At 36.7% G+C, this 27903-nt stretch overlaps 1 protein-coding gene across 1 annotated transcript; it reads left to right on the top strand.

Annotated features, from left to right (window-relative positions):
* Positions 1-1542: 1542 nt before the first annotated feature.
* ptpdc1a (protein tyrosine phosphatase domain containing 1a) lies at positions 1543-27902 on the top strand. The gene is made up of 10 exons (XM_022682463.2): positions 1543-1650; positions 8695-8811; positions 15520-15691; positions 16689-16769; positions 17676-17794; positions 20297-20434; positions 21544-22760; positions 23817-24002; positions 25111-25221; positions 26035-27902. Exons 2-10 carry the CDS (start codon positions 8703-8705, stop codon positions 26146-26148), a joined length of 2247 nt encoding a protein of 748 aa, XP_022538184.2. The 5' UTR covers positions 1543-1650; positions 8695-8702; the 3' UTR covers positions 26149-27902.
* The last annotated feature ends 1 nt before the right edge of the window (position 27903 follows it).

Raw genomic sequence — 27903 nt, forward strand, 5'->3', positions numbered from 1 at the left:
TTAAAACTGAATAGCAACACTTTAACTTTTTGCTGGTTAAATTTTATTAAGCTAAAAAAATATTTTCTGGTTGCTATATGACAACAATGATGAACAACTACTACTACAACTATTACTACTATTACTACTACTACTACTACTACTACTAATAATAATAATACAAAAACTATTACTACTACAACTACTACTACTAAAACATTAACAACTATTACTACTATTACTACTACTGCTACTAATAATAATACAAAAAATACTACTACAACTACTACTACTAAAACATTAACAGCTATTACTACTATTACTACTACTACTACTAATAATAATAATACAAAAACTACTACTACACATTTTTCAACTATTACTAATACTACTACTACTACTACTAATACTACAACTATTACTACTACTAATACTACAACTACTACTATTAATACTATTACTACTACTACTACTGCACCAAAAACAACAACAAAAACAACAACTACTACTACTACTACTAATAATATTAATAATACTTCTACTAATACTACTACAACTACAATTACTATTAATAATGCTACAACTACTTCTACTATTACTTCTACTACTTCTACCATACTGCAACTACAACTAATATTACTACTACTACTACTACTACGACTACCATATTTCAACTGAAATTAATACTACTACTACTACAACCACTTCTACTACCTCTTAACCTGACTTGAATTTATTATACTACTACTTCAACTAATACTACTACTATAACTACCACTAATACTACAACTTCTTCTAATATTGCTACTACTGCTACTACTGTTACTACTATAACTACCACTACTAATTCTATTAAAACTACTAGCACTACAACTCCTACAACTTTTACTACTATTACTTATACTATTACTACTACTACTACTACTACTACTACTACTACTACTACTACTACTACTACTACTACTAATACTACAACAATTACTCTTATATTACTACAAGAACTACTACTACTACTGTTACTACTATTTCTACTAATACTTCAACTACTACTACAAATATCATTACTGCTATTATTATACTAATAAAAAAAAAAATATATATATATATATTTTTTTTTTTTTTGTGTGTGTTTTACAGACAACAATCATGAGTAACATTAAATATGTTATATATATAATATTTATACTGGTTTCTGGGGTTATTAATAACAATGTGCGGAAATGCCCTGATCTATATCTGTTATATTTCATTATTAGTGATAATGTAATAAATCGCATGCTTTTAATTTGACTGGCCAATAGGAGGCAGTGTCTCTGTTTCATTGCTGGGTCATCTTCCCAATGAGAGACCCGCATATATATTTATATATTTATATATGAATTTATTGGGATGCTCAGCTGTCTGAATGGTTGAATTCTACTCGTTTTAGGGTTCAGTTCAGTTTATGAATGACTAATACGATTATCTCTGTGCCTTTGTTTGGCCACCTGATTCCGAGGCAGCCAATAGGAGGCGTTATCTCCAAGCCTTTGTTTGGTCAGCTGATCGTTTAGTATCCAATAGCAGGCGTCAGATCCAAGCCAGCGATAGCTAAATGTGATAAACATGTATCGAGCTGCTGCTCTGTGTCGTGTTTTAACCAGCGGCTGGTGAAGCGGCGGATGTAAGCAGGTATGTCGCATTTATACACGCTTTATAACGCGCCCAGCTGTGTAATAAAGTAGTTATTACCATTATAACGCAGCTGCTTTATGAACAAAGCCGGGCTAAAGTGGGTTAGGCAGCTAAGCTCCTGTTGTTTGGACGTGCTGTTCTGGATACAGTACAGTAACTGTGTAGAACAGCAGCTTCTATATAACAGAAAACATCAATTCCAGTGTTCTTTTGATGTGTTTTTATACAAAATGCATAGAATCTGTCTGTTTTAGCATCCTGGCTATAAATAAGAGCTTAGCCTTTACAATAATAAAGACAATAATAGGTAATAAACTTTATTTATATGGCATCTTTCATATACAGCTTAGGAAAAAATTAGATTTTACCAACTTGAAAACCTCTGGCATATAATCAAGAAGAAGATAGATGATCACAAGCCATCAAACCACCAAACTGAACTGCTTGATGATTTTGATTTTGCACCAGGAGTAAAGACATAAAGTTATCCAAAAGCAGTGTGTAAGACTGGTGGAGGAAGAGAACATGATGCCAAGATCCATGACATGAAAACTGTGATTAAAAACCAGGGTTTCTGAGGCTGGTAACTCTGATGAACTTATCCTTCTCTGGGGCGGTCCTGTATCTCTCCTTCTAAAGTCGTCAAATAATTTGTACAAGAATATATACATTTTAATGGTCTTTTTTGTGACTGAACACGAGGATACTTTCAAAGTTCTTGAAATTCTTATTTTTTGAATTGTCTGATCTTAATTTTTTCTTATAGTCATTTGTTTTTGTTTTTTTTACTTAGTTGAGTAGTTGTTGCTTCTCATAACCTGGATTAGAACACTTACTCAGCTATTCACTGTATACCTGTAACTCTACATCTTCACTACTTTACAACTGATGCTCTCAAACACATTATTAAGAGACAAGAAGAAAGCTAAAGTGAGTAAGAGAAGAAGCATCATGGCTTCCATAAAATTAGTTTCACCTCTGAATACTCTAAAGTATATCCACGTCTGGCAAAAGTAAAAAACAACGAAGGTCTTGCTCGCTGTACAGTTTGTAATTTTAAATGTTATTTTAGTATTGCCCACAGTGGACTAAATGATTTCAAAACAGTTGCAAGAAAAAGTATGTCAACTCTTTAGCTGACACTCTAGGATTCTTCCTCACCTCATTGATAATTCTGCGCTGTGCTCTTGCAGTCACCTTTACAGGACTTTACCACACCTATGGAGAGTAGCAACAGACAAGGCTTTTAGAGATTTTTTCGTAACCTTTCCCAGCTTAATGCAAGTCAACAATTCTTGAACGCAGATATTTTGAGAGCTTGATCTTTTGTGCGAGTCATGATTCACATCAAGCAATGCTTCTTAAGAACAGCAGACTTAAAACTGGTGTGTGTTTTTTTATAGGGCAGGGCAGCTTTTTTAACCATCACATCCATCACATCTCATCACATCCTGCCTTCAATTAGCTCTTAGAAAAGTCATTAGCCGAGGGATTCACATACTTTTTCCGCCCTGCACTGTGAATGTTAACATGTTGTGTCTAATAAAACCATGCAAACATATCATTTTTTGTGTGGGATTAGTTTAAGAAGACTGTATTTGTTTATTGTTGTGCCTTAAAGCAGGGAAATTAGATAATTAAGGGATGCAAACGAGATACTAATACATGGGAACAAGATCATTAAGGCGTGGGAACGAGTTAATTAAATATCTAGCTGGCAAATAATAAAGCTTGCTTTTCTGTAAATTAATACTCATGAAGAAACTGAATATTACATCAATGCTCCTTTAATCCAGGGATAATCTTTGGTAAGAGTATAGAGTAAACTGGTTTATTTAAAAAAATATTTTATTCTCTGAGTAAGGGCTGCAACAATTAGTCGATATAATCGGCATTGTCAATTATTTAAATTTGTCAACTACAACTTTCTTTGTCAAATAATCGTTAATTTACATTTTTATATTTATATTATTATACAAAGTGCTGGGAACAGCAGAAATGCAATGGGATTTAAATGCCATTTAAATCTCAAGTTCAGCTACTTCTATCTTTTTTAGAGCTGAAGAATATGGCAGAAATAATCGTTGACTAATCGACTAATCGTAAAATTATCATCAGATTAGTCGACTATCAGAAAAATCATTAGTTGCAGCCCTACTCTGAATGAATTATGAAGATATTCTGGTGTAATTATACGTAAAAGACTCTTAATTTGCATACTAAAAGCTGATTGGTTCAGACCCGTTTACCTTCCTTACACACAGCCCCTTAATTGTCTAGTTCCCATTCCTTAGGATCTTGTTCGCCACGCATAATTTTTTTTACATGATGTCACCTTAGGGGCTCCGTAGGATACGATATATTGTAATATCGATATTTTGTCGCGCCCCTGTATCTAACAGCGTTATTTAGTGCAGAGTGATGGTGCTTTTGAATGTGGTGAAGCAGCTTCATTTAGAAGCAGTACAGATCAGGTGCTGCTGCTGCTGTTGTGAAGCTGTTGGTTTAGCCAGAGGCTTTGAAATATCACTTCAAAGTTCACTTCAAAGCACAGCCTCCTTGGGTCAGCTCAGTGTGGGCATACAGGAACACACTCACTACTCTAACCCACCACGGCGACGAGGGGGGGGGGGATATAAAACGATAAGTGTTGTTATAAATATATAACACAACAGAAGTGGAGAGAAACGCTGCTTCAGTCATCTAAAAACATCACAAGGGATCAAACTAGTTCACATTTCATTTATACAACGCTATAGACCTCTCACTTCTGGTAAAAAAATATATATACTTAATTGCACTTGTTTAAGTATGCTGTAAATATACTAACAGATTTATGTACTTACTTAAAATATACTAAAACAACATTAATATTATGCTTTCATCAAATGTTTAAAAGTAAACTTCGATCATACTTTAGTACAATATAGTGTTTATTAAAAAAAAAATAGATTGCTAAACCTATCTCAATTATACTTGGCTGGTGGTGTTTTTCCTCCATAGACTAATTCTAACCATTTGTTTCTTAGCTCTGAATTACTGGGTAAAGTATATAAACACTGATGTGTTATTCGCACAAATAACACAGGAATGAACTGCATGCTGTTCCTAGCACTGTTATTTATCTCCTATCTGACGAGACGGCGTCACCGCCGGGCTTCAGCTCTGTCTGTGGGCAGTCCCAAGCTGAGGTGGGCGGGGCCATGAATACTAATTCACGGGTTGATGTAGACACGGTGCATTTCCTGATCGACTCGTTTTTTTTCCTGAATATTTTCTTTTACTAGCTGCTGTAGAACAATGAGGAAGAGGCTGAGGAAGAGTTTCATCATGTGCAGCATCATAAACAACTCTGTAGAGAGACCCACTGTATTTCAGAATACAAAACAACAAGAAAAAGAGGATTTTTGTGGAAGGTCGTCTTTAAAACATGCTCTTAAGATGTTAGCAGTCTGTGGACGAGCATTGTCCTGTTTAAAAATTTCATTATTTTGTCCATTTTCATTAAATGTCAGTATTATGAATGTGATTTATTAAGGATTTATTAATGAAGCTTTGTTTGTTCACTGATTGCATGGTTTCACTGAAGCACCTTTGGACGAGTCGAGCCGTTGTCTCTTTCTTCTATCTGTGTCGTATCAGTTTGTAAGGAGGTCGAGAATTACAATGTAAATGAGCCTGAAAACGCTTCTTCCTTGCTGTCCTCTCACATTACAGCATGAATTAAACACAGCGTATCAAATAAATGTTCAATGAATGTTCGAGAATATATTTAACTCAAGCTGGAGCTGCTGATCCGTTTCACTTTCTGAAATGTATAAATCCAGGCTTTCTGTTGCTGAAGCTGATTTTGATTGATCTTGCAGACAATAGAGAGAAGGATTAGCTCAGATTTCAGTCTCATCCGTGTGTAATGTGATTCTCCAGAGCCAAGGATTGATCTAGAAGCCCAGATTTAGAGCAGGTTACCTGTGGTCACCACTGATACCTCCGATCACCTGTACTGGATTCACACGCAAGACGTCGGAAACGTTTGTTCGAGATTCTGGTCCATTGTGACCTGAATCTTAATTTTGCCTCGTGCAAAAATAAGAGACCTTAAGACTTCAAAATGACCAGTTTCTGTGATTTGACTATTTATACACATTTGCTTGAGTAAAATGAACACTTTTATTTTTCTATTTTATTCTATAAACTGCTGACATTTCCCTTAAATTCCAAATAAAATTTTGGAGCAACAAGAAATCAATCAATCAATCAATCAATTAATCAACCTTTATTTCCACTTGGTAATACATTAAGGGTAACCCTTATTTTCAATGCAGCCGAGCATTTACAAAATTAAAGGGACTGTAAAAAAAGCTTCAATTATAAAAACAAGCAAATAAAATATAAACACAATTAAAGAAATGAAGGACTAAAATAACACCACAATTATAAAAAGTAATGACGGAACTAAAATTAATAATAATAATAATAATAATAATAATAATAATAAGTTATTTTATATAAAACAAAAGTAAGAAATAAATGAAATAAAATGGTAAAAGGTAAAGCCAAAAGTAAAACCAGTAATAAATAATATAATAATAAAATCATTAAATAATTGATTAAATAAATTAAATGAAAGGGCTAAAATGTAAAACACAAAATTAGATAAATAAAAAGAAAAATAATTAAAACTAATAAAAAGGTAAAAGAAAAGAATTAAAAGAGAAAAGTTCATATTCGTTTAAAAACAAAAGCAATACTAAAATATTGTTTTTAAGACTTCAGAAATCAATATTTACTGAAATAACCCTGATTTTTAATCACAGCTTTATGCGTCTTGGCATTATGTGTCTCTCCTCCCCCAGTCTTGCACACTGCTTTTGGGTGACCTTATGCCCATCCTGCTGCAAAAATTCAAACAGTTCAGCTTTGTTTCATTTTGTTTTATCTACTGCATCTCTTGATTACATTGCAAAGGTTTTCAATTCGGGAATTTGAGAGAAATATTGTCAGTACTTTATAGAATAAAACAACACTTGTTTTACGTTTTATTGAAACGTGCAGCTAAAAACAGTAACAGTTTTTTTTCAGAGCTATCGACATATTTTCAGACCATTTTATGCTCTAAATAAAATGATTACCTAATAATTAAAATACCAAAATAATGATATTTATTCAAAGATGTTTTTTCCTTGGTGAATCCATAATAAGGTGAGAAAGGCCTCTGAGTATACAGTATAAACTACAAAGAAGTGACACAGGGCTGATCTCAATAATTGATGATGCTTCCTGTGAAATTGGATTCTTGCTTACGTACGATACCAATTCTCAACAAGCTCAACCCTTCAGGATGAATTATAGCTTTTAATTGCAGCTTTTAACCACTTTTAAGTGCATGCCTCACTTCCCCTTATTCAGCATCACTCTCCCCTCTACATTAATTACTCTGTAGGTAGAATAGAGTATAGATACTAGTGTTTAATAAAATACTTCTATAGAAGTTGAAGAAGTATTAACTCAAGCTTTTTACTCTCTAAGTAAAAGTGTTGAACAAATTTTTTAAAAGCCATAATGACTGTATTGTTCTATTAATAAAATGTTAATGTTAATAAACCTTTAAGAAGAGTCTTTCCTATTCTTTTTTTTTACTTTTTCATGTTTTGCATAGATTTTTGCATTAATATTATTGATTATCTTACAATGTGTTCTACATTTAAATACCCATAATTAAAGGTTTTAGTGCTAAAAAATAAAATAAAATGAGATTTAATATAATCACTTACAATCAGAGTGTCTCTTGCTCATCATTCACTTTAAAATAAAAGTCAGGTGAGCTCTGACTTTGGTGGATTGCTATTTTAACGGTGCAGCTACCTGGACGTGTCCAACAAACTCTTCTCAGCAGAGGAAACTGAGCTGCTGGTTGACGCTGTGAAGGAGTTCCAGCAGCTCATTTACGGGAACAGCAATGTTATTTTATTTACTATTCTGTTTATTGTTGATGTAAAAGTTGGGTTTGTGCACTGCGGCTGCATTGCCAAGATAGCGATGAACGTCTGACTGTTGGCGTCGGTCTAGGTTGTATTCAGTCAGTGGAGCTCCTGTGTTTTCTGTTACCAAGATAAACAAGATAAAACTCCAGAAATGTACCTGAACACACCTCATTTCCAGAACACCACGCCCATCAGTGTAGATATATGTACAGGTGTTGGAGAATGAAACTGAAACACCTGGTTTTAGAGCACAATAATTGATTGTGGTGACGGACAGTTCTGGTGAAACAGGAGAGTTGAGGTGCACATTGAATTCTGCGTGATTTGATCAGCCGTGGTTTTATGTTTTTTGGATACAATCCGGGTTAGCACCCGAACATCCCTTTCAGACAGCTTCCTCTTACAGCGTCCACAGTTAATCCTGTTGGAGGTGGTTGGTTCTTCTTGGTGGTATGCTGACATTACCCTGGATACCGTGGCTCTTGATGCATCACAAAGACTTGCTGTCTTGGTCACAGATGCTCCAGCAAGACGTGCACCAACAATTTGTCCTCTTTTGAACTCTGGTATGTCTCCCATAATGTTGTGTGCATTGCAATATTTAGAGCAGAACTGTGCTCTTACCCTGATAATTGAACCTTCACACTCTGCTCTTACGGGTGCAATGTGCAATTAATGAAGATTGAACACCAGGCTGCTCCAATTTAGCCATTAAACCAGAGTGAAAATGATATAATATGGTATAATATAGACTGTTCTAGCTGTTTACTCATAATGATGCACCTCATATCCTATATCTTTAGATCTATACACTGGGGGAAATGCATTGTATTCCTCTAGGAATCACAGTAATAAGGAATCTTCGTCCCTAAGCCACGCCCCCCTGTGTCCCGCGGGTCCTGCAGCCACGCTGCATCAGATTGACTGTGTTTATCACGTGCTGTGCCGGGTTGCGTCCCCCTGTAGTGTGCAGTGTCCCAGGCAACGGCTCCAGACTGTTTACTCTCACAGCGTTCAGGTTGTGACTCTGTGTGTGTTTGTCTCCACCTCGTCGCAGGTCCTGCCATGGCAGCAGGTGTCAGTCTACTGAGTGACCTGCCTTACTCCAGCGCCGGCAGCAGCGGCAGCAGCAGTGCAGCGAACAGAGGGCACTTCAGCATGGACATGGAGATAGGTAGGACACACTGTTTACTATATATATCAGATTCTGAATCAGTTTCTCTGATTTTGCTATTTATAGGTTTATGTTTGAGTAAAATGAACATTGTTGTTTTATTCTGTAAACTACAGACAACATTTCTCCCAAATTCCAAATAAAAATATTCTCATTTAGAGCATTTATTTGAAACAGAATATGAGAAATTGCTGAAATAACAACAACAAAAAAAACAGAAATCAATATTTGGTGGAATAATCCTGGTTGGTTTTTAATCACAGTTTTAATTTCATGCATCTTGGCATCATGTTCTCCTCCACCAGTCTTACACACTGCTTTTGGATAACTTTATGCTGCTTTACTCCTGGTGCAAAAAATTCAAGCAGTTCAGTTTGGTGGTTTGATGGTTTGTGATCATCCATCTTCCTCTTGATTATATTCCAGAGGTTTTCAATTTGATAAAAGATATTATTGTCTTTTTAAGACTATATTTAATATTTAATATTTAACAGCCTGCCACTGTTATAGTTGATTGTATTCATTCTTTTTGTTGTATAATTTTTGAGTTTAAGTTTTGAGTTTTTGGTGTTATTTAAGTTTTAGTTAATTAAAAATAAAATGAATTATCCATTACTGTAACACTGAAGTTATAATGTTTTTTTCCCTTTGTGCAAAAAAAATGAAGCCTAAATAGGTTAACTGTTCAATTTGACCGTATGTCCCATTCAATCTTAATTCCCCCTATATGGTTTTAAATATTCTAAATAAATAAAATATACACATAAAATAAGTCCATTATTGAGGTTATGACCATATATACTGTACAATAAGTTGATAAGAGAATTATCATGATGGGTTTTATGAAATAAAACATAAAATCTTAAAACGAGAAGGTGTGTCCAAACTTTTGACTGGTACTATACATGATATTAAGCTTTAAAACCACCTTAAAATTAAAATATTTTGTATATATCATTGTATGCCCAGGATTTTTATAAAGGCCTCTGTTTTTACATCGTAGAAACAGCTTCATATTGTTTCCGTGTTTTAGAAGACTGATTTTTCTCATGTTGTCTTTAAACATCCTTTATTTCCTAGCAATACAGGAACCTCTTATGTGTTGTATCTGTACTGTAAATGAACTGCTGTGGTGAAGCAGCAATATTTTAGCAACCATTGTTGTGTTCCTGGCTACCAGAATCCGTGCGAGGGAAAAATTGCCTCAATGTTCTGTTTGTGGAAGGAAGTTTACTGATAATATATACCCTGCTGTTATAATGCCAGTGAATTACCCCATATTATACTTCATACTGTGAGCAGAGTATCACTGTAATCACAAAGGGATTATGACTAAATGTCTTTAGTCTATTTATTCTTTGTAGCTTTTTAGTTTAATAAATGGGAAACACTGTAAAAAGTGTCACATAATCTTTAGTGTCACTAAACTCCTGGTCACATTTATTGAGGTAAACATAAAAATTGTGTCTTTAAACAGCAGCGGTATGTGGATGAGCATTGTCCTGCTGGAATATACCTGCTAGTCCAGAACACAAGACCTTCTTGCTGTATTAACATTCTAGATCCGTCCCAAATAGCTCAGACCAGTTAGTGGAGAGTATGTACTCAACTAGTTTGTTGTGACACATTTGCACTTGTAGTTTTTCTTGTGTGAAACCAACCCAACCCGTCCCAACCCAAATAAAACCAAACCAACCCAACCAGACCCAAATAAAACAGACCCAACCAAAACCCAACCTAAACAAAACCGACCCAATCCAACCATAATAAAACCAACCCAACCCAAAAAAACCCAACCCAACGCAAAAAAACCCAACCCAACCAAAACCCAACACACCCAAAAAAAACAACCCAACCAAAACCCAACCCAACCCAAATGAAACTGAGCCAACCCAAATAAAACCGATCCAACCCAACCCAACCCACTCCAATACAAACCAAACCCAACCAAACCAACCCAATACAACCCAACCCAACCCAATACAACCCAACCCAATACAAACCAAACCCAACCAAACCAACCCAACCCAATACAAACCAAGCCAACCCAGTACAAACCAAACCCAACCAAACAACCCCAACCAAACCAACCCAAAAAAAAACAACCCAACCCAACCAACCCAACCAAAACCCAAACCAACCATAATAAAACCAACCCAAACCCAACCCAAATCAAATCAAATCAAATCAAATCAAATCAAACCAAACCAAACCAAACCAGTTCAAGGAGGGGCAAGCTGCAAGTTAACAAACTTGTTAACCGATTTGTACCAGAGAAACTAACTACAAGTGTGAAAACACCCCTAAAATAAGATTTATTTTAAGTTCTTTGTCCCTAAATGCCATTGCTCTCGTGACCCCAGGATAAAAACCCCTGCCATACCAGAATTTGTGAGAGTAGCAGAACAGCTTCTGCTGCTTCAAGAAAGGTAAATTATGTTGCTCTTAAAATAAACTCCTGTTTTCAGGTGGAAGGTTTGGTTGGAGAACCGTAGCGTGGTGTTTTTGTTCTGTATTTTATAACTCGGTTTAAAAGGTTGAGTTGACTGATGGCTGAGGGGGCTGATTTTCTTCAGAAGTAGCTCAGCACTTTTCTCGTTCTTTGTTACTGAAAGAAACCGTCGCGTTTTGCGGCGCTAAATGGAATACATTAGCAGCCGAGGCGTAATTGCCGACTCATTTACTGCTTCTTGTTGCACCTGAGACGCAACCGTCTCGCTGAGTCGGCTGCTGGTCGCCATGGAGACTCTTCCTGCGACACTGATAAATCAGCGGCAGTCGCATTGACCTCAATTGAGCCGCGGTTTACGTGCTGTTTCTGTCCTGAGAAAACCTTGTATCTCAGCAATGCCGACTTTACAAGAGCAGGAGAAACATTTTAGTGTTGCAGCCGTCAATGTTACTTAAAGCATTTTAAATACCGAAGCATTTCTATCCATTTGGTCCATTCTTGAGACCAAAATTGAAACAAATAAAACATTTAGCCGAAAAGCCAAAAGCTAAATACTGAATACCATTTTTTTCTCAGGTTTTCATTTTTTGCCTCTTTTTGAAAATTTACTTAATTTTCTAAACTTTCTACTCCTTAATATTTAAAATAGACTTGTTACTGCTATTTAATTCCAGCATGTTTTTATTCTGGCTTTTCATCGTTCAAAAAATCAAAAAAAAAAAAAAAAAAGAGGTGGTTGGATGATAAAAAGTATGAACATATACCATTCCGACCCTATTGGTTTATACGATTAGCAGTACTACACTAATCATGAGTTTACTTCAGTGGTTCTACAACACTAATCATAAGCTTACCCCATCAGCGCTACTACACTAATGATGAGTTAACATCAGCAGTGCTGCTACACTAATCATGAGTTCACCTCAGCAGTGCTGCTACACTAATCATGAGTTCACCTCAGCAGTGCTGCTACACTAATCATGAGTTTACTTCAGCAGTTCTACAGTACACTAATCATAAGCTTACCCCATCAGTGCTACTACACTAATCATGAGTTTACCTCAGCAGTGCTGCTACACTAATCATGAGTTCACCTCAGCAGTGCTGCTACACTAATCATGAGTTCACCTCAGCAGTGCTGCTACACTAATCATGAGTTTACTTCAGCAGTTCTACAGTACACTAATCATAAGCTTACCCCATCAGTGCTACTACACTAATCATGAGTTTACCTCAGCAGTGCTACTACACTAACCATGAGTTTACTTCAGTGGTTCTACAACACTAATCATAAGCTTACCTCAGCAGTACTACTACACTAATCATAAGCTTACCTCAGCAGTGCTACTACACTATTCACGAGTTTACCTTAGCGGTGCTCCACTAATTATGAATTTACCTCAGTAGTGCAGTTCTTCTCATAAATGTTCCTCAGTCGCGCTACTTAAGTTACATCAGATGTGTTAATTTAGAGTAAAATGCTATATGACAATGAAAACTATATGATGTATTGCGATATTGATATTTCATCCCACCCCTAATGATGATTACAGCAGTTTTTGGTATCTGATGAACACAGTGCTGCTGTTATTGGTATAGTAGTTATTGTTGGAGTCGTTGCTGTGTGATGAGAGGAGGGGGGATGTGCTGTGAGCTGTATGATGCTCTATAAAGCGAGGGTGATTATTGAGGTTAGTGATGAAGTGATGCAGGAGCTGCTGGATGAGCTTTAGAAGGGTTCAGGCGTGAGGAGGAGACGGATGCTGGATGTGAGGGCTGGTGGAGGATGCTGAGCAGGAGGAGGAGCTCGGTGCTGGAGGTGCTCTCCTCATCCTCACACAGAGCGATTATAGTGATCAGCATGGAGAGATCACAACCGGACCTCAACTCTGGTGCAGATTTAATTTCTTCATTTTCCTTTTCGGTAACACTTTAAAATAATGGTGCATTAATTATCAGTACTTACGTCAGAATATCTCTACTAACTATTGATTGATACTAGTTAAGATATAATTAATCATTACAAGTGTTTTAAACTAATGTCTCGATTCTTTGTTATTTTCACATTCACTTTACTTTTTGCTATTTATAAATTATATTTAAAGTCAATTCTACACTTTTGTCTTTTGCTTAGATTACCTTTCGTTTATATGTTTTGTTGATTGTAGATTTAAAAAACTGTAAATCTAAGTATTTTATTCTTTTTGCACATTTGAATTTTTGCACTTTAAAGTTGTGTAGTTTAAACGTTTAACAATTCAGTTTAGTAATATTGTGTGAGCAGACTGTCGTTCCAAGCACTTTACTGCATGTCATACTGTGTATTACAGTATGTGACAAGTAAAATTTTAATAGAGATAAATTAAATACAACATTCTTAAGCATTAAAATGTAACTAATTTACAATGTTTATTACTGTTATTATTATTGTAAGGTGTTGCGTTCTTTTCTAATGCAACATAGTGGAGAAAGAGCAAATATTTATTATTTTAGGTGCCCGTCTGTTCTGTTTGTGGCATTTCTTGGCAGTATTAGTATAAAGCTCTTTTGTGAAGCGTTGGGATATTTTTATTATTATTGGCTAGAATAGTAACTGCACTGTCTGGCCATTTTAAAGCGAGGTATTTTTTAAACATTTTCAGATTTTGTGATTTTGGTTTTATTTGAGCAAAATAGTGAATTACAGAATACCTGTTTTTTATCCAGGGCTTTATTTAGTTGTTTTTTTCAAGCTATACAGTAAAATATTACTACACACCTCAAATTCAGTGTTGATTTTAAAATGTTCTTCATTGTAGATTAATACTTTCTATCTCTATCTCTATTTGAGTAATGTTCGAATCCAGATTATGAAAATAACTAATCAACTAATTGAAGAAAAACAAATAGAAGAATTTTATGAATTTTAAAAGGAGACCTCAAGTGCAAAAAAAAAAGATAATCAAAAGCCTTATGATGATGAAACTGGCACTCATCAGGAGTACAGTATAAGTTTATCAGAGTTTCCAGCCTCAGAAACCACAAGTTAACAAACAGCTCCCCAGATAAGAGCATCTAAAGTATTTTGGTTTGTTTAACACTTTTAAGTTACTACATGATTCCTTATGTGTTTCTATTCAAGCTGAGCACAAAGGGCAGAACATTATAGGCTTTTCTGTAGCCTGGCAACGTCAGTGCGTGATGATGTTCACCACAGGCAGTGGTGATTACACTGTTTATATGGATACTGTAGATATATTATACAGGGTTCCCACGGGTCCTTAAAAAGTCTTAAAATATCTTAAATTAAAATCAGGTTAAATTGTCTTAAAATTACTGTAAATTTGCTGTAGGTATTAATTTTGAGCCGCGAGCTAGCTAACCTTACTGGAGAGAGAACTAACGTTACGTAGAGCTAGGTTAGCGTAGAGCTAGCTAACATAAGCTGTGAGCTAGCTAACGTTACTGGGGAGAGAACTAAGGTTAGCGGAGAGCTAGCTAACATTAGCAGTAAACTAGCTAACGTTACTGGGGAGAGAACTAAGGTTAGCGGAGAGCTAGCTAACATTAGTGGTAAGCTAGCTAACATTAGCTGTAAACTAGCTAACGTTACTAGGGAGAGAACTAAGGTTAGAATAAAGCTAGCTAACATTAGCAGCAAGCTAGCTAACATTACTAGAGAGAGAACTATGGTTAGAATAAAGCTAGCTAACATTAGCGGCGAGCTAGCTAACATTACTGGGGAGAGAACTAAGGTTAGCGTAGAGCTAGCTTACATTAGTGACAAGCTAGCTAACGTTACTGGGGAGAGAACTAAGGTTAGCGTAGAGCTAGCTTACATTAGCTGTGAGCTAGCTAACATTACTGGGCAGAGAACTAAGGTTAGCGTAGAGCTAGCTTACATTAGTGACAAGCTAGCTAACGTTACTGGGGAGAGAACTAAGGTTAGTGTAGATCTAGCTAACATTAGCTGTGAGCTAGCTAACATTACTGGGGAGATAACTAAGGTTACCGTAGAGCTATCTAACATTAGCAGCGAGCTAGCTAACTTACTAATGTTACTTAGCTAGCTCGCCGGTACGTTTCGATTACCAATACAATCCATTAGTATCTTCTAAAGAAATTATGACTACATTTTGGGCCTTTAATTATATTTATTTCGATTTTAAAAAGGTCTTAAAATTAAATTTTACTTTTAAATTGGAGCAGGAACCCTGTTATATTGACTACATTAGCTGATTAGAAGATTAAAATGATATTTTCTGTGTTATTTCCAGTCGGAGTCCGGGTCCCCACGGCGAAGTACACTAAGATGGGTGAGACGCTGAGGCACGTTATCCCCGGGCACATGCAGTGCTCCATGGCCTGCGGAGGACGAGCCTGTAAATACGAAAACCCGTCACGCTGGAGCGACAAAGAACAAGCCATCAAGGGCCTGTACTCGTCCTGGTGAGCCTTCATCTCATCTCATCCAGATACTGAATAAACATCATTATCTGCTGCTCACACTGATCCATCAGAGCCGTGTGTAAACACCACGCTATACATCATGTTGGACTGGGTGCATATTGCACACAATATAACATATTTACAGTTGCAAGAAAAAGTATAAGTACTCTTTGGGGTTATACTTGGATTTCTGCATAAATTGGTCATTAAATGTGTTCTGATCTTCATCTGCGTCACAACAATAGACAAACAGGATGTGATGAGATTGGATGTGTTGTCTAGCTTCTTGGCCGTTCAGAGCTGACTATTATCAGCCTATACTCAGCTGCTGACCCCGGCTAGCACTGTTGGAGCAGCATTAGCATTAGCCGCTAACTACAGTGCTAGCTCTTTTACCGTTCAAAGTATATCGGATTGTAGTCTGCGTGTTTACCGCGTTAAAACAAGCTACGTAGGACAAACCGCTAGTTAATATCGCACTGGCTTAGCGGATCACTTAGGGTTCATCAGTGTAGCGGTTAGCCGCTAATGCTAATGCTAATGTTCCAGCTTTAGTGGAAATCTGTAAATCTAAGCTTACTGTAAATAAACAGAAGTGTAAAACATTGACATCATTATTTTTTAATCATTCTTTTGAAAAAACAAAGACTCGAATGATTAGGGTCATTGTCCTGCTGCATGACCCGCCTTCTCTTGAGATTCAGTTCATTGACAGTTGCCCTGACATTTTTCTTTAGAATTCTTGGATATAATTTAGAATTCTTTGTTCTATCAATTATAGCAAGCTATACAGGCTCAGATGCAGAAAAAAACAGACAAAAAAAAATTATACTACCACCACCATGTTTCACAGATAGGATAAGGTTCTTACACTCGAATGCAGTGTTTTCCATTTTTTTCGTTGCCCAAACATAACATTTACTGAAACAGGAAAACAGTTGTTTTGTAAAATGATTATTTTATTAATTATATATAAATATATTTCTGTTCACAACAGGATCACAGACAACCTGCTCGCCATGGCGAGGCCTTCAACAGAGATTATTGAGAAATACAACGTCATCGAGCAGTTTCTGGGGTAAGTCATGGTTAAAGTGATTAAAAAAGGGCATCTAGATGTGTAGTTATCTCATTCCCATAATTTTCCACATGAGTTTTGGAACTTTTTTTGGAAATTATGATAATAAGTACAGTTCTACACAAAATCCACGTTAATTTTTATTTAAATTTATTTTTTATTTTATTTTGTCACTTCCTGCCCCTGTTCTGTCTATGTTTTTCTCTGCTTTCTCTGTTTTTGTTTACCTTACAATTTTTTTAACCTGTGTTTCATTTGTAGCTCCGCCCCCTCGTTACCTTTGTTCAGGTGTTTGATCCTGTTTCATTTCCCCTTCCGTACCTATATAGCCCTTTGTTTTCAGGTAGTTTTGTGCCTGTTTGGTTATTGTACGCGTTCACGTCTGTTAGGTTATGTGTTCTGTTAGTTTCTCTAGTTACTGTGTTCTCTGTGTTTCTTTGTTTGTTTATTTAGTTTTTGTATTATTTAATAAAAGTACTTGCATTTGCGTCGCTCTCTGCGTCCTCTCCCTGCTCCTGCACTTCCTGACAAATGTATTTATTGTTATATATTACATAATTATGACTGGTACTATAGCATATCATAAAATGATAAAAAAAAACTATGTTTTTACGTGACATCAGCAATATATAAAATTACGCATAAGGAGCATTTAAATCTTGGTGTGTCTTTATTATCTGTTCATTTTTAGTTGTTGTAATGTAGTTTTCTGTAATGCAATTATAATCATATCATATGAAATTGTGGTAAAACATTTATTACGCACTGGATACTTAACCTTACATGTAGGGAAATTATTTCCTATTTCATTACAAACAACAAAAGGTCATCAGATGAGACGGTAGAGTAGCTCTGGTCGGTAAACAGCGCCGTGGAGAGACTTTGTTGACACTTGGCTTTTCGTAGGTGCGGCTTAAAGACCGTAATTAACCTCCAGCGGCCGGGAGAGCACGCCAGCTGTGGGTATCCTCTGGAGCCGGAGAGCGGATTCACCTACCGCCCCGAGGTCTTCATGGAGGCCGGCAGTGAGTTCAACCTGTTTTTAATGCAGTTCCAGAGTGTAGAATCAGAAACTCGATATAAGACATAATTTAATGCATTAAAAATGCATTAATCAACAGCATAAAACCAGAGCTAAAGTGTTCACCAGTCAAATAGATATACATTACTTACTCCAATCATTTTAATCTGAGCTAAAGGCTAAAGCTGTTGCCATGTGGGTCAGCCAGACGTCTTCCTGTACATTTTTGCTGCAAATGGTAGACATGTCTTTAGATAGATACTGTAGATACAGCTCTGAAAAAAATAACTTACTGAGGAAGATGGATGATCACAAGCCATCAAACCACCAAACTGAACTGCTTGAATTTTTGCACCAGGAGTAAAGCAGCATAAAGTTATCCAAAAGCGGTGTGTAAGACTGGTGGAGGAGGAGAACATGATGCCAAGATACATGAAATTAAAACTGTGATTAAAAACCAACCAGGATTATTCCACCAAATATCTTAAACCTTTATGAATATGAACCTGTTTTTTTCTTTGCATTATTTGACGTCTGAAAGCTCTACGTCTTTTTTGTTGTCTTTAGTTTATAGAATAAAACGACAATGTTTAACAACATTTTACTCAAACGTAAACCTAAAAATAGCAAAATCAGAGAAACTGATTGAGTACCTGAAGTGCTCTCTATATGTATATTTTTGCAGATTTAATAAGAATTTTTTCCATGGCAGTTTACTGCTGTCTTTTTTTACTGTTTTTGCCTATACAGTTTCAGGTGGTTAAAAATATTAAATATATTGCGTGCCTGTGCTGCCAAGATAGCAATGAATGTCTGACTGTTAACTTCTGTCTAGGTTGTATTCAGTCAGTGGTGCACATGTGTTTTCTGTTGCCAATATAAACAAGCAAAACTCCAGAAATGCACGCCCATCAGTGTAGATATATATTTAGAAGCACTATTGCTATTTAAACGACGCAGGTGCTATGCATGAAAATAGCCTGTTGACAAGGTGTAAGATAGCGATGAGCATTGTGACATTGTGATGTTTTCATTGCCTGTTTTTTTATGTAAGTAAACCCTGTAAAACAAGCAGACATGCAGAAATACACTTGAGCCAGCAGAGCTAATAGAATCAGATTTATCCCCGTTGGTTTATCACTGTAGTGCTAATTGTTTCTGATTAATATCATCTCAATGGTCCGGGTGATGGAAAAGCTGTAGTAGTAAGGGTGCAGTTTTTAATTCAGTTTATAATCAGGCAGTATAATTCTCTGCTCTGATCCTTCAGGGGGAAGGGAGGAATTAGCTCTAACAAGATCTCCTGAGATTCAGCTTTCCCTCCACACAGCCTCTGGAAAATTAGCCACAGCTTTCCGTAAACTTCAGCAGGTCATTATACATGCGCCAACGTCACTCAACCCCAACCAGGAATCAGCGCTAATGACAATCTGCTGCCTGTGCATGAATTGCATGCTTCAGTTATAGCTGTGTTGGCGGTCATTAGTCATGCAAAAATAATTAATTACAGTTTTTACTAGAGATGCACCAAAATAAACATCTGTGGCCAAAACAGAAACAAAACGAAATAAACACATAAAATAAACAGTATAAATGCATTTTTGCTTTTTGTTTCAAAGAAAGAGTCAATTTTCATTCATGCATTTAACACAGTAGTACTATTCTAATCATGCGTTTACCTCTACAGTGCTATGCTAACCATTAATTGATGTCAGTAGTGCTATACTAATCATACATTTTTCTCAGTAGAGCTATGCTGACCATTAATTGATGTCAGTAGTGCTATACTAATCATACATTTTTCTCAGTAGAGCTATGCTGACTATTAATTTATGTCAGTAGTGCTATTCTAACAATACATTTACCTCAGCGGTGCGATGCTGACCATCAATTGATGTCAGTAATGCTATTTTAATTGTACATTTACCTCAGTAGTGATAGATAGATAGATAGATACTTTATTTATCCCGAAGGAAATTTAGTGCTATGCTGACCATCAAATTATGTCAGTAGTACTATACTAATCATACATTTACCTCAGTCGAGCTAAGCTGACCATTAAATTATGCCAGTAGTGCTATTCTAATCATCTTATCATACATTTACCTCAATAGTGCTACGCTGACCATTCATTTACGACAGCAGTGCTATTCTAACCATTCATTTACCTCAGCAGTGCTATGCTGACCATTAATTCATGTCAGTAGTGCTATTCTAATCATACATTTGCCTCAGTAGTGCTATTCTAATCATACATTTACCTCAGTATTTCTATTCTAATCATATTTTTATCTCAGAAGTACTATTCTAATCATACATTTACCTCTGTAGTGCTATGCTGACCATTGATTTATGTCAGTAGTGCTATTCTAATCATACATTTACCCCAGTAGTGCGTTTCTAATAATACATTTACCTCAGTAGTGCTATGCTGACCATTAATTTATGTTAGCAGTGAGATAATAATCAAATCATACATTACATTACCGCATGTTCTTTCTTTTAGTCTATTTTTACAACTTTGGATGGAAGGACTACGGGGTAGCCTCTCTTACGACAATCCTCGATATGGTGAAGGTGATGTCTTTTGCCATGCAGGAGGGAAAAATGGCCGTCCACTGCCACGCTGGGCTCGGAAGAACAGGTTAGTATAAGGTTTGGGGCTAAGCTTCTTTTTCATTGGCTTGTAAACATGTTTAATGGCTGTTGGGTTATGGTTTACCATTATACATTTATTAACATGTTAATATACATTTAATAGCACGTTAATAATAATATGTAAGGGCTGTGGCCCTTTTTCTTCAAAGAACAAGCTTTATATGTATCTTTGAATTGTTACATTTTTCAACAAGGTCCGTGCATTAAAGATGATCCCTTACTGCTGCAGGGATTTCTGCTATTTTTATGAAAATAATAAAATGGAAAAAGTCAGCAGGTCTCAAATAAACATTGGTATACATTTTTAATACATTGTTTTTTTTTTCATTGTAAAGTACATTGTAATGGACGCAGGCTCTGGAAGTGTTAATATCTAATATCTAAATAATTGAGTCTCCTAGTAATGAAGAGTAAAATTTACTTTAAAAAAGTTTTGCAATTTTCTGCATTTGCTTAAATTTAAGCAAATTTAATTTCAGATAAATTTTAGTAACTTCATCTAGGTTTCAAGACTAATTCCTAATTAAGTCCTAAAATTTAAATATTTTTAGCTAAAACACACATTCAAATATTTACATAATCTCAAAGATTTATTTTGTAAACAGACCAAGTCTCACTGTCTCAACACATGTATGGCATGTGATACATTATTTTTTGTTTACTAGTATAAACAATGTATTACATGCCATCTATGTGTTGAGACAGTATTTTTAAATTCCACAAATTATAATATATTATGTATCATAAATTATTTAAGTAATATTATATAAATTAAGTAATTGTAATTAGGTAATATTGTATGCATAAATGAAGTAAAGTTTACTAAAAGAAAGGATTGACTGAAGTTCAGTTCACTTATTTACTCTGTGTAACTCTATTTAAGTCTTGAAACCGAGTTGAAGTTACTTAAATTTATCTGAAATTAAATTTACTTAAAAAAAGCAAATGCAGAAAGTTGCGAAACTTTGTTTAAGCACATTTTACGCATGTTTTTTTTCAGTGTACTTCTACAGACAAATTTTAAACCGTAGTATCTATACTTCTACCTAAGTACTGAATGCGAATATTTTAACAAGTGTCTCTTCTTCTGTTCAGGTGTTCTGCTGGCCTGTTACCTGGTCTTCACGTCCAGAATGAGTGCAGATCAGGCCATCTTATTCATCCGAGCCAAGCGCCCAAACTCCATCCAGACGCGAGGGCAGCTGCTGTGTGTCCGGGAGTTCGCCCAGTTCCTGGTGCCCCTGCGAAGCGTGTTCTCCAGTGCCGGACCCAAAGCTCACACTGTGACGCTCTCGCAGTTCCTGACTCGCCAGCGCCACCTGCTGCACGGCTACGAGGGGCGCCAGATGAAGAACGTGCCAAAGATCATCCACCTGGTCTGCAGGCTGCTGCTGGACATCGCGGAGAACCGGCAGACCGTGGAGGACGAAGCTCCGGAAATACCGGACCTCACGGCTGAAGTGGAGAAAACCGTATCCCAGCAGGCTTTGCAGCAGTTGGGGAAGGAGCTGCGAGGGAAAGGAATCCCGGTGTTGACCTCTCGCGCCTCGGAACCGCCGTCCTCCATCGTCCTCGGTCAGCGTCCTCAACTGGAAGACGCTCTGCTCTCCGTCCACCAGGAGTTCGAGCTCTTGTGGCAGCGCCAGAACCTCGATCAACAAGCTAACGCTAATGCTAATGCTAATTCTAATGCTAATGCTAATAAACCTCAGTTATTGCTCCACCACTGTGGCCTGAGCGCTAGTGACTCTGCTTTGCACACACTAGACTCCAGGTGGCAGCATTTCGCTTGGCCCCCAGTGCCTGTTTCCGATTTTTTGACCACTCGCTGTATGTCTCAGAGCAGATTAGCAGCAGAATCTCCAGACCTTCATTCCTCCAGACTTTTGCTGACGCCCGAAAGCTGCAGCAGCCCAAAACTGGACCTGGCCGGGTCCTTCTCCTCACTGGAAGAACCCAAGAAAGACCCGGAGCGAACGCCTCGCTCGCCGGCGTTCAGGAGACGAGTGCCGCTGAAGGAGACGAAGCGCAGCAGGTCTTTAGGGTTTTCGGGAAGCGGCAGCACTGTGTTCTCCGTGTGGCAGACGGACGAGAATACAAGAGACAATCAGACAAACGAAGGCGTTAAAACTCTCTTAAGATGTCCAGGAGATTCAACAGGGGACAGTGAGAGAACTGAGACAGTCAGCAACGCTCCCTTTATCACCCTGCAGACTGAACTCAGGCCTGAAGTCCGTCGAGTTCTGGTGGCGAAAGCTCTCGCCATGGATATCGAAGATGAAGCTCTTAAAAACACTGTGTCAGCGTGGCAGGTAGGGACAAGACTTTCATCAAAACTACTAATATTAATCATTTGCAAAAGTCATAAAAAGTCCTACTTACAGGACAAGACAAGACAATAAAAGGCAAGGTAAGAAAAGACAAGGAAAGGTAAGATAGTATAAGACAAAACAAATGCAAGACAAGATTGGGAAGGACAAGGCAAGACAGGATAAGCCAAGAGACAAAGACAAGGCAAAGCAAGACAAGCAATGATAAGACAAGACAGAGAAAGACAAGATAAGACAAGGAAAAACAAGATAAACCAAGAGAAAAAGAAAAGACTGGGCAAGGCAAGACAAAATAAGACAAGACAGGGAAAGACAAAACAAGGCAATACAAGGCAAGAGAAGACAGAGCAAGGAAAGACAAGACAGGACAAGACAGGGAAAGACGAGACAAGACAAGAAAGGGCAAGGCAAGACAAGATAAACAAGACAGGGAAAGACAAGACAGGGAAGATAAGACAGGGCAAGACAAGACAAAATAAGACAAAACAAGACAGGGAAAATACAAGAAAAGAGAAAGACAAGACATGGCAAGACAAGGCAAAACAAGAGAGGGCAGGGCAAGACGAGATAAAACAAGACAGAGAAGGACAAGACAGGGAAAGATAAGACAGAGTAAGACAAGACAAAACAAGACAAGAAAACACAAGCCAAAACAAGACAGTGACAAAACAAGACAGGGAAAGACAAGGCATAACAAGACAAAACAAGACAGGGCAAGACAAATCAAAACAAGACAGGGCAAGACAAAACAAGACAAGATAAAACAAGACAGGGAAAGACAAGACATAACAAATCAAAACAAGACAGTGGAAGGCAAAACAAGACAAGACAAGATAAAACAAGACAGGGAAAGACAAGACAGGGAAAGATAAGACAGGGTAAGACAAGACAAAATAAGGCAAAACAAGTTAAGACAAGATAAAACAAGACAGGGAAAGACAAGACAGGGAAAGACAAGACAAAATAAGACAAAACAAGACAAGACAAGATAAAAGAAGACAGGAATGGACAGCATGCTTTGTTTGATTTGTCCCTCAGGCGGAGCTGAACTGTAGAGAGGGCGGCTGGGAGCGGCTGTGTTTAGAGAGGGATCCGCTGGTGCTCTCGGCTCTGATGTGGGCGTGGTTGGAGCAGCTGAAGGAACCCGTCCTCAATAATCAGGACATCCAGAAACTGACTGAGAACAGCCACGCCTCCCAGAGCGCTCTCAGCACCGTCGACAAGGTACAGAAAACATAACGATAATCAACTTTACACAACTTCACACTCCTTTTTAAATGTATAACTTAACATTCCAGTTGGTTGTGAGATTAAGCTTAAATCCATGGATGATTTATACAGTAAAACTGCCTCTAAAATTTAATCAAAGGTTGAGCTTAGTCTATATCAGGGGTGTCCAAACTACGGCCCGCGGGCCGCTCCAAAAAAGGAAACGGGCCGCAAATGGCCCGCGGGCCGTAGTTTGGACACCCCTGGTATTTATACTGAGGTATTTTAGAAATAGAATGAAAGTTGTCCCGCTGTTAAGCAGGTTTTTATAATGTGAGATTCAAAGTTTGAACGCTAGGTGTCAGACACGGGCCAAAGAGTCTAAAAGCGGAGAGAGTGCGCATTTCTAGCGCAGAAAAAACGGGGCAAAAGAGTCTAAAAGCGGAGAGAGTGAGCATTTCTAGCGCAGAAAAACGGGCCAAAGAGTCTAAAAGTGGAGAGAGTGCGCATTTCTAGCGCAGAAAAACGGGCCAAAGAGTGTAAAAGCGAAGAGAGTGCGCATTTCTAGCACAGAAAAATGTGCCAAAGAGTCTAAAAGCGAAGAGAGTGCGCATTTCTAGCACAGAAAAATGTGCCAAAGAGTCTAAAAGCGGAGAGGGTGCGCATTTCTAGCGCAGAAAAACGGAGTTTAATATTAAATTAAACATCAATTTGAAAAATCTTAGTTTACACAACACTGTCAAAGATAAAGATAATAAGTCAAGTAAAATGGTGTGTAAATGAAATAATCAGAGTCTGTGGTCCGTGACTTCGAATATATTTCTCCTTCTGGCCCCCAACAAAAAACGTTTGGAGACCCCTGGTCTATATCTACGGATTTGAGTTTCTACAGTTTGACAGTTTGATTTATTTATTATGTATTTGTGATTGACGGTGAGGTTTTGGTTGCGAAGAATGACACATAGAACCAGAAACGAAACTAGAATCTAAAGAAGGTAATAAAAGACATTAGTTGTTTGAGTTTTTTGTTAAGCTTTATATTTTTTGTTATTTTTTATGTTATGATTACCTTTTATGTTAATCATTAACCTCTCTGACGTTTCCACTCTGGTTTATTATTCAGGGTCACAGACAGACGCTGCTCTGTATTCTGGACTGTGCTGCTCACCTGCTGAAACTGCCGGACGAGGTCGAATCCGCCGTCCTCAATCGAACAATCAAAGCTTTTACATGGGCAGGTTTCTTTTAATGCTTTCACAAAAGACTGTATTCAAGCAAGTACTCCTGTTATATTTATATTTACATTTTCATATAAGGTATTTATCCAGAGCGACTAACAAACTGAACCTTTGTTTACTTAAAAAAAGTAGTTTAGTAGTTTACACAGGCTAGATTCAAAAGATACAGTTCAGTAAAAAAAACAGATTAACAGATTTCTTTTGCTTTTTGCTTTTTTTATCATACTTACAATTTACCAATATCAAACCAACTTTAATATCAGACTAATATAAACTAAGCAAATATAAAAAGCAGTTTTTAAATGAACATTTTATTTATTAAGGGAAAAAATCAATTCAAGCACAGTTTCCGCACAAACAAGTGTTCAGAGGAGAGCTCTGTGTCATCTCTGAGTTTCCCCTGCGGCTGTGTTTATGATTACACCAGCATAGAGCCTCATATCAACACATGAGCGCATAAACCATGATTAGAATCATTGATTCCAATCTGCACTCGATTCCTGAACCAATTCACTGTATGAGTCAATCAAAACATCACATATCTCACATGATAATAATTCACAAAATATCAGCAGATTTTAACGTTTAAATGTCTCCCAGCTTTTAAATGCCTTATTTTCTGGTTGGAAAAGGATTGGAGGCTCGAGACCATGACATAATTTCGATCGATTTCGATGAAATATCGAAATTGTGACACCCCTAATTAAAAGTATTGCTATTATTAAATTATTGAGATTCTCAATATGTTAGCTTTTTAATTTTTTTTTGCAAATGCACTAATAAATCTAATAAATCTTTATCTTTTTTAGGTTTCTGATGATTCAGAAGACGGACAGAAGATCTATAAAGCGCTTAAAGAAATTTTAACCCCAGTTTTGGGTGATTTAAGGAGTAAAGCAGAGGAGGAATGGGAATCTCCATAAAGCAGATCAGGCTCTTTAATCCCGCCCACGGGAAACACTCTGCACTAAAGCCTGAGTTATTTGGAGTTATTTACCATATTGAACGTTTTGTAAATGTTTCTCTGTGCTCTTTTTTATTGTTATACGTTTAATGAATGTTTTAATTGTGTTTTAACATGTTTACGATGCACTCATGAGTCGTTTTAACTCATTTTAACTACAGTCTGTTGTTTTATTTGTGTTTGTTTTATTTAACACTGCCATATGTACACGTACGCGTGCCACAAGTACTGTTTTTTTTTATTTCTCAGCATTATTTTTGATATCCTTTATATTTATGGTCTAACTGATAACTCTATTTATGAAGGTATATCTGGTTTATCTGTGGAGAGTTTGAGTATCATGTCATTTCGTAAAAAAAAAAAGTACCTCCTCTTTTCGACCAAATATTTTCACTGTGCAACATGTTGTGATAAATTGAATATTTTTTATGCTATTTAGACTATTTAAAAAAGAAACAAAAAGCAGATTGTTAGAATTGTTTAAGAATAAAAAAACACTGAGAAAAAACAAAGACCGATGCAAGGTTTGCTGTACAGGACGGGTCTTCTTAGGTTGGTTAGACGACAAATGTAAGGTATTTTTTCATAATGCAAAGACATTTCAATGTATTCCAACATGGCCTTGATGACAATACTGATATCTAAAGAGAAATCCCACTGATTTTCATTTTTATTTTAAACTAATTCAGTTGTTGAGGTGGAAGGAAAGCGATTCAGAGTGTTTTTATATAAATTTATGACCATTCACATTGGATAAAGTATCAGCATAAATGCCTGGGATGGGAGTAACTACTTGATTTATGTACTGTTACCACCTTCAAACAATGTAAAAGAAAAACAACAATGCATGCATCTGCCAATTTTTGGATTTAAAAATAAGGAAAAATTTCCGGCCTTCTCCTTTTTAGAAAGGAAAATTCGATGTCCCGTTTTTCTAGATAGGAATGCAGGAATGCGCCTTCTCTTTCTCCTTGCATCCATCCATGTCTCTGATTGGTTGTTCCAGTGTCGTTCACTGTGCACAGTGTTGTCGTCACTAACCTTGCGAGAACTGCCACTTATGACATTTATTTCAGTTTAGAGATGCACAGGAATGTTTTTTTTTTATTCTAATATAATACGGGAAATTATATTTACAATTGAAAACTGAGATGGGAGTAGCTACTTGATTTACGTACTGTTGTCACCTCAAACTAAATTTATATCCCACTTATAATAATCAATAAATAATGTTTTGTTCTAAAATAGATGAGCTGTTGCTCTAGAATGAAACACTTCACACCAAACCAAACCATTTAACATAATCAAGTGTATTTAAATGTATTTAAACAACGTAGTTATGTAAAATTAGTGGGATTTCTCTTTATTATGGTATCTTCTTTAGAGAATGTAGATGTTGGGAGGGTGAACTTCTCTCACTGAAAGCCCTCTGCCTCATTTCTGCGGCATTATTTGTGGTAAAGCTGCTCTTTTGTAAAAATAAATAAATAAAGACGAAGTGACTGAAAGCACTGTAGCTGACTGGAAAAACATGTTTTAAAACTTCTGAAAAGTGTGTGAGAGAGGACGTTCACACATGATGACGAAGCTCTGCAGCAGGGGATTGTTAAAGCGTCTTAATGTAGAGGTCTACAACTGAATACTGTGGATTTAAAGGCAATTTTTTATATCCTTTTATCCATGAAATATCAAATAAATGTTCATAAACTGTAAT

The sequence above is a fragment of the Astyanax mexicanus genome, chromosome 24, assembly GCF_023375975.1.
Source record: "Astyanax mexicanus isolate ESR-SI-001 chromosome 24, AstMex3_surface, whole genome shotgun sequence".
Taxonomy (NCBI): Eukaryota; Metazoa; Chordata; class Actinopteri; order Characiformes; family Acestrorhamphidae; genus Astyanax; species Astyanax mexicanus.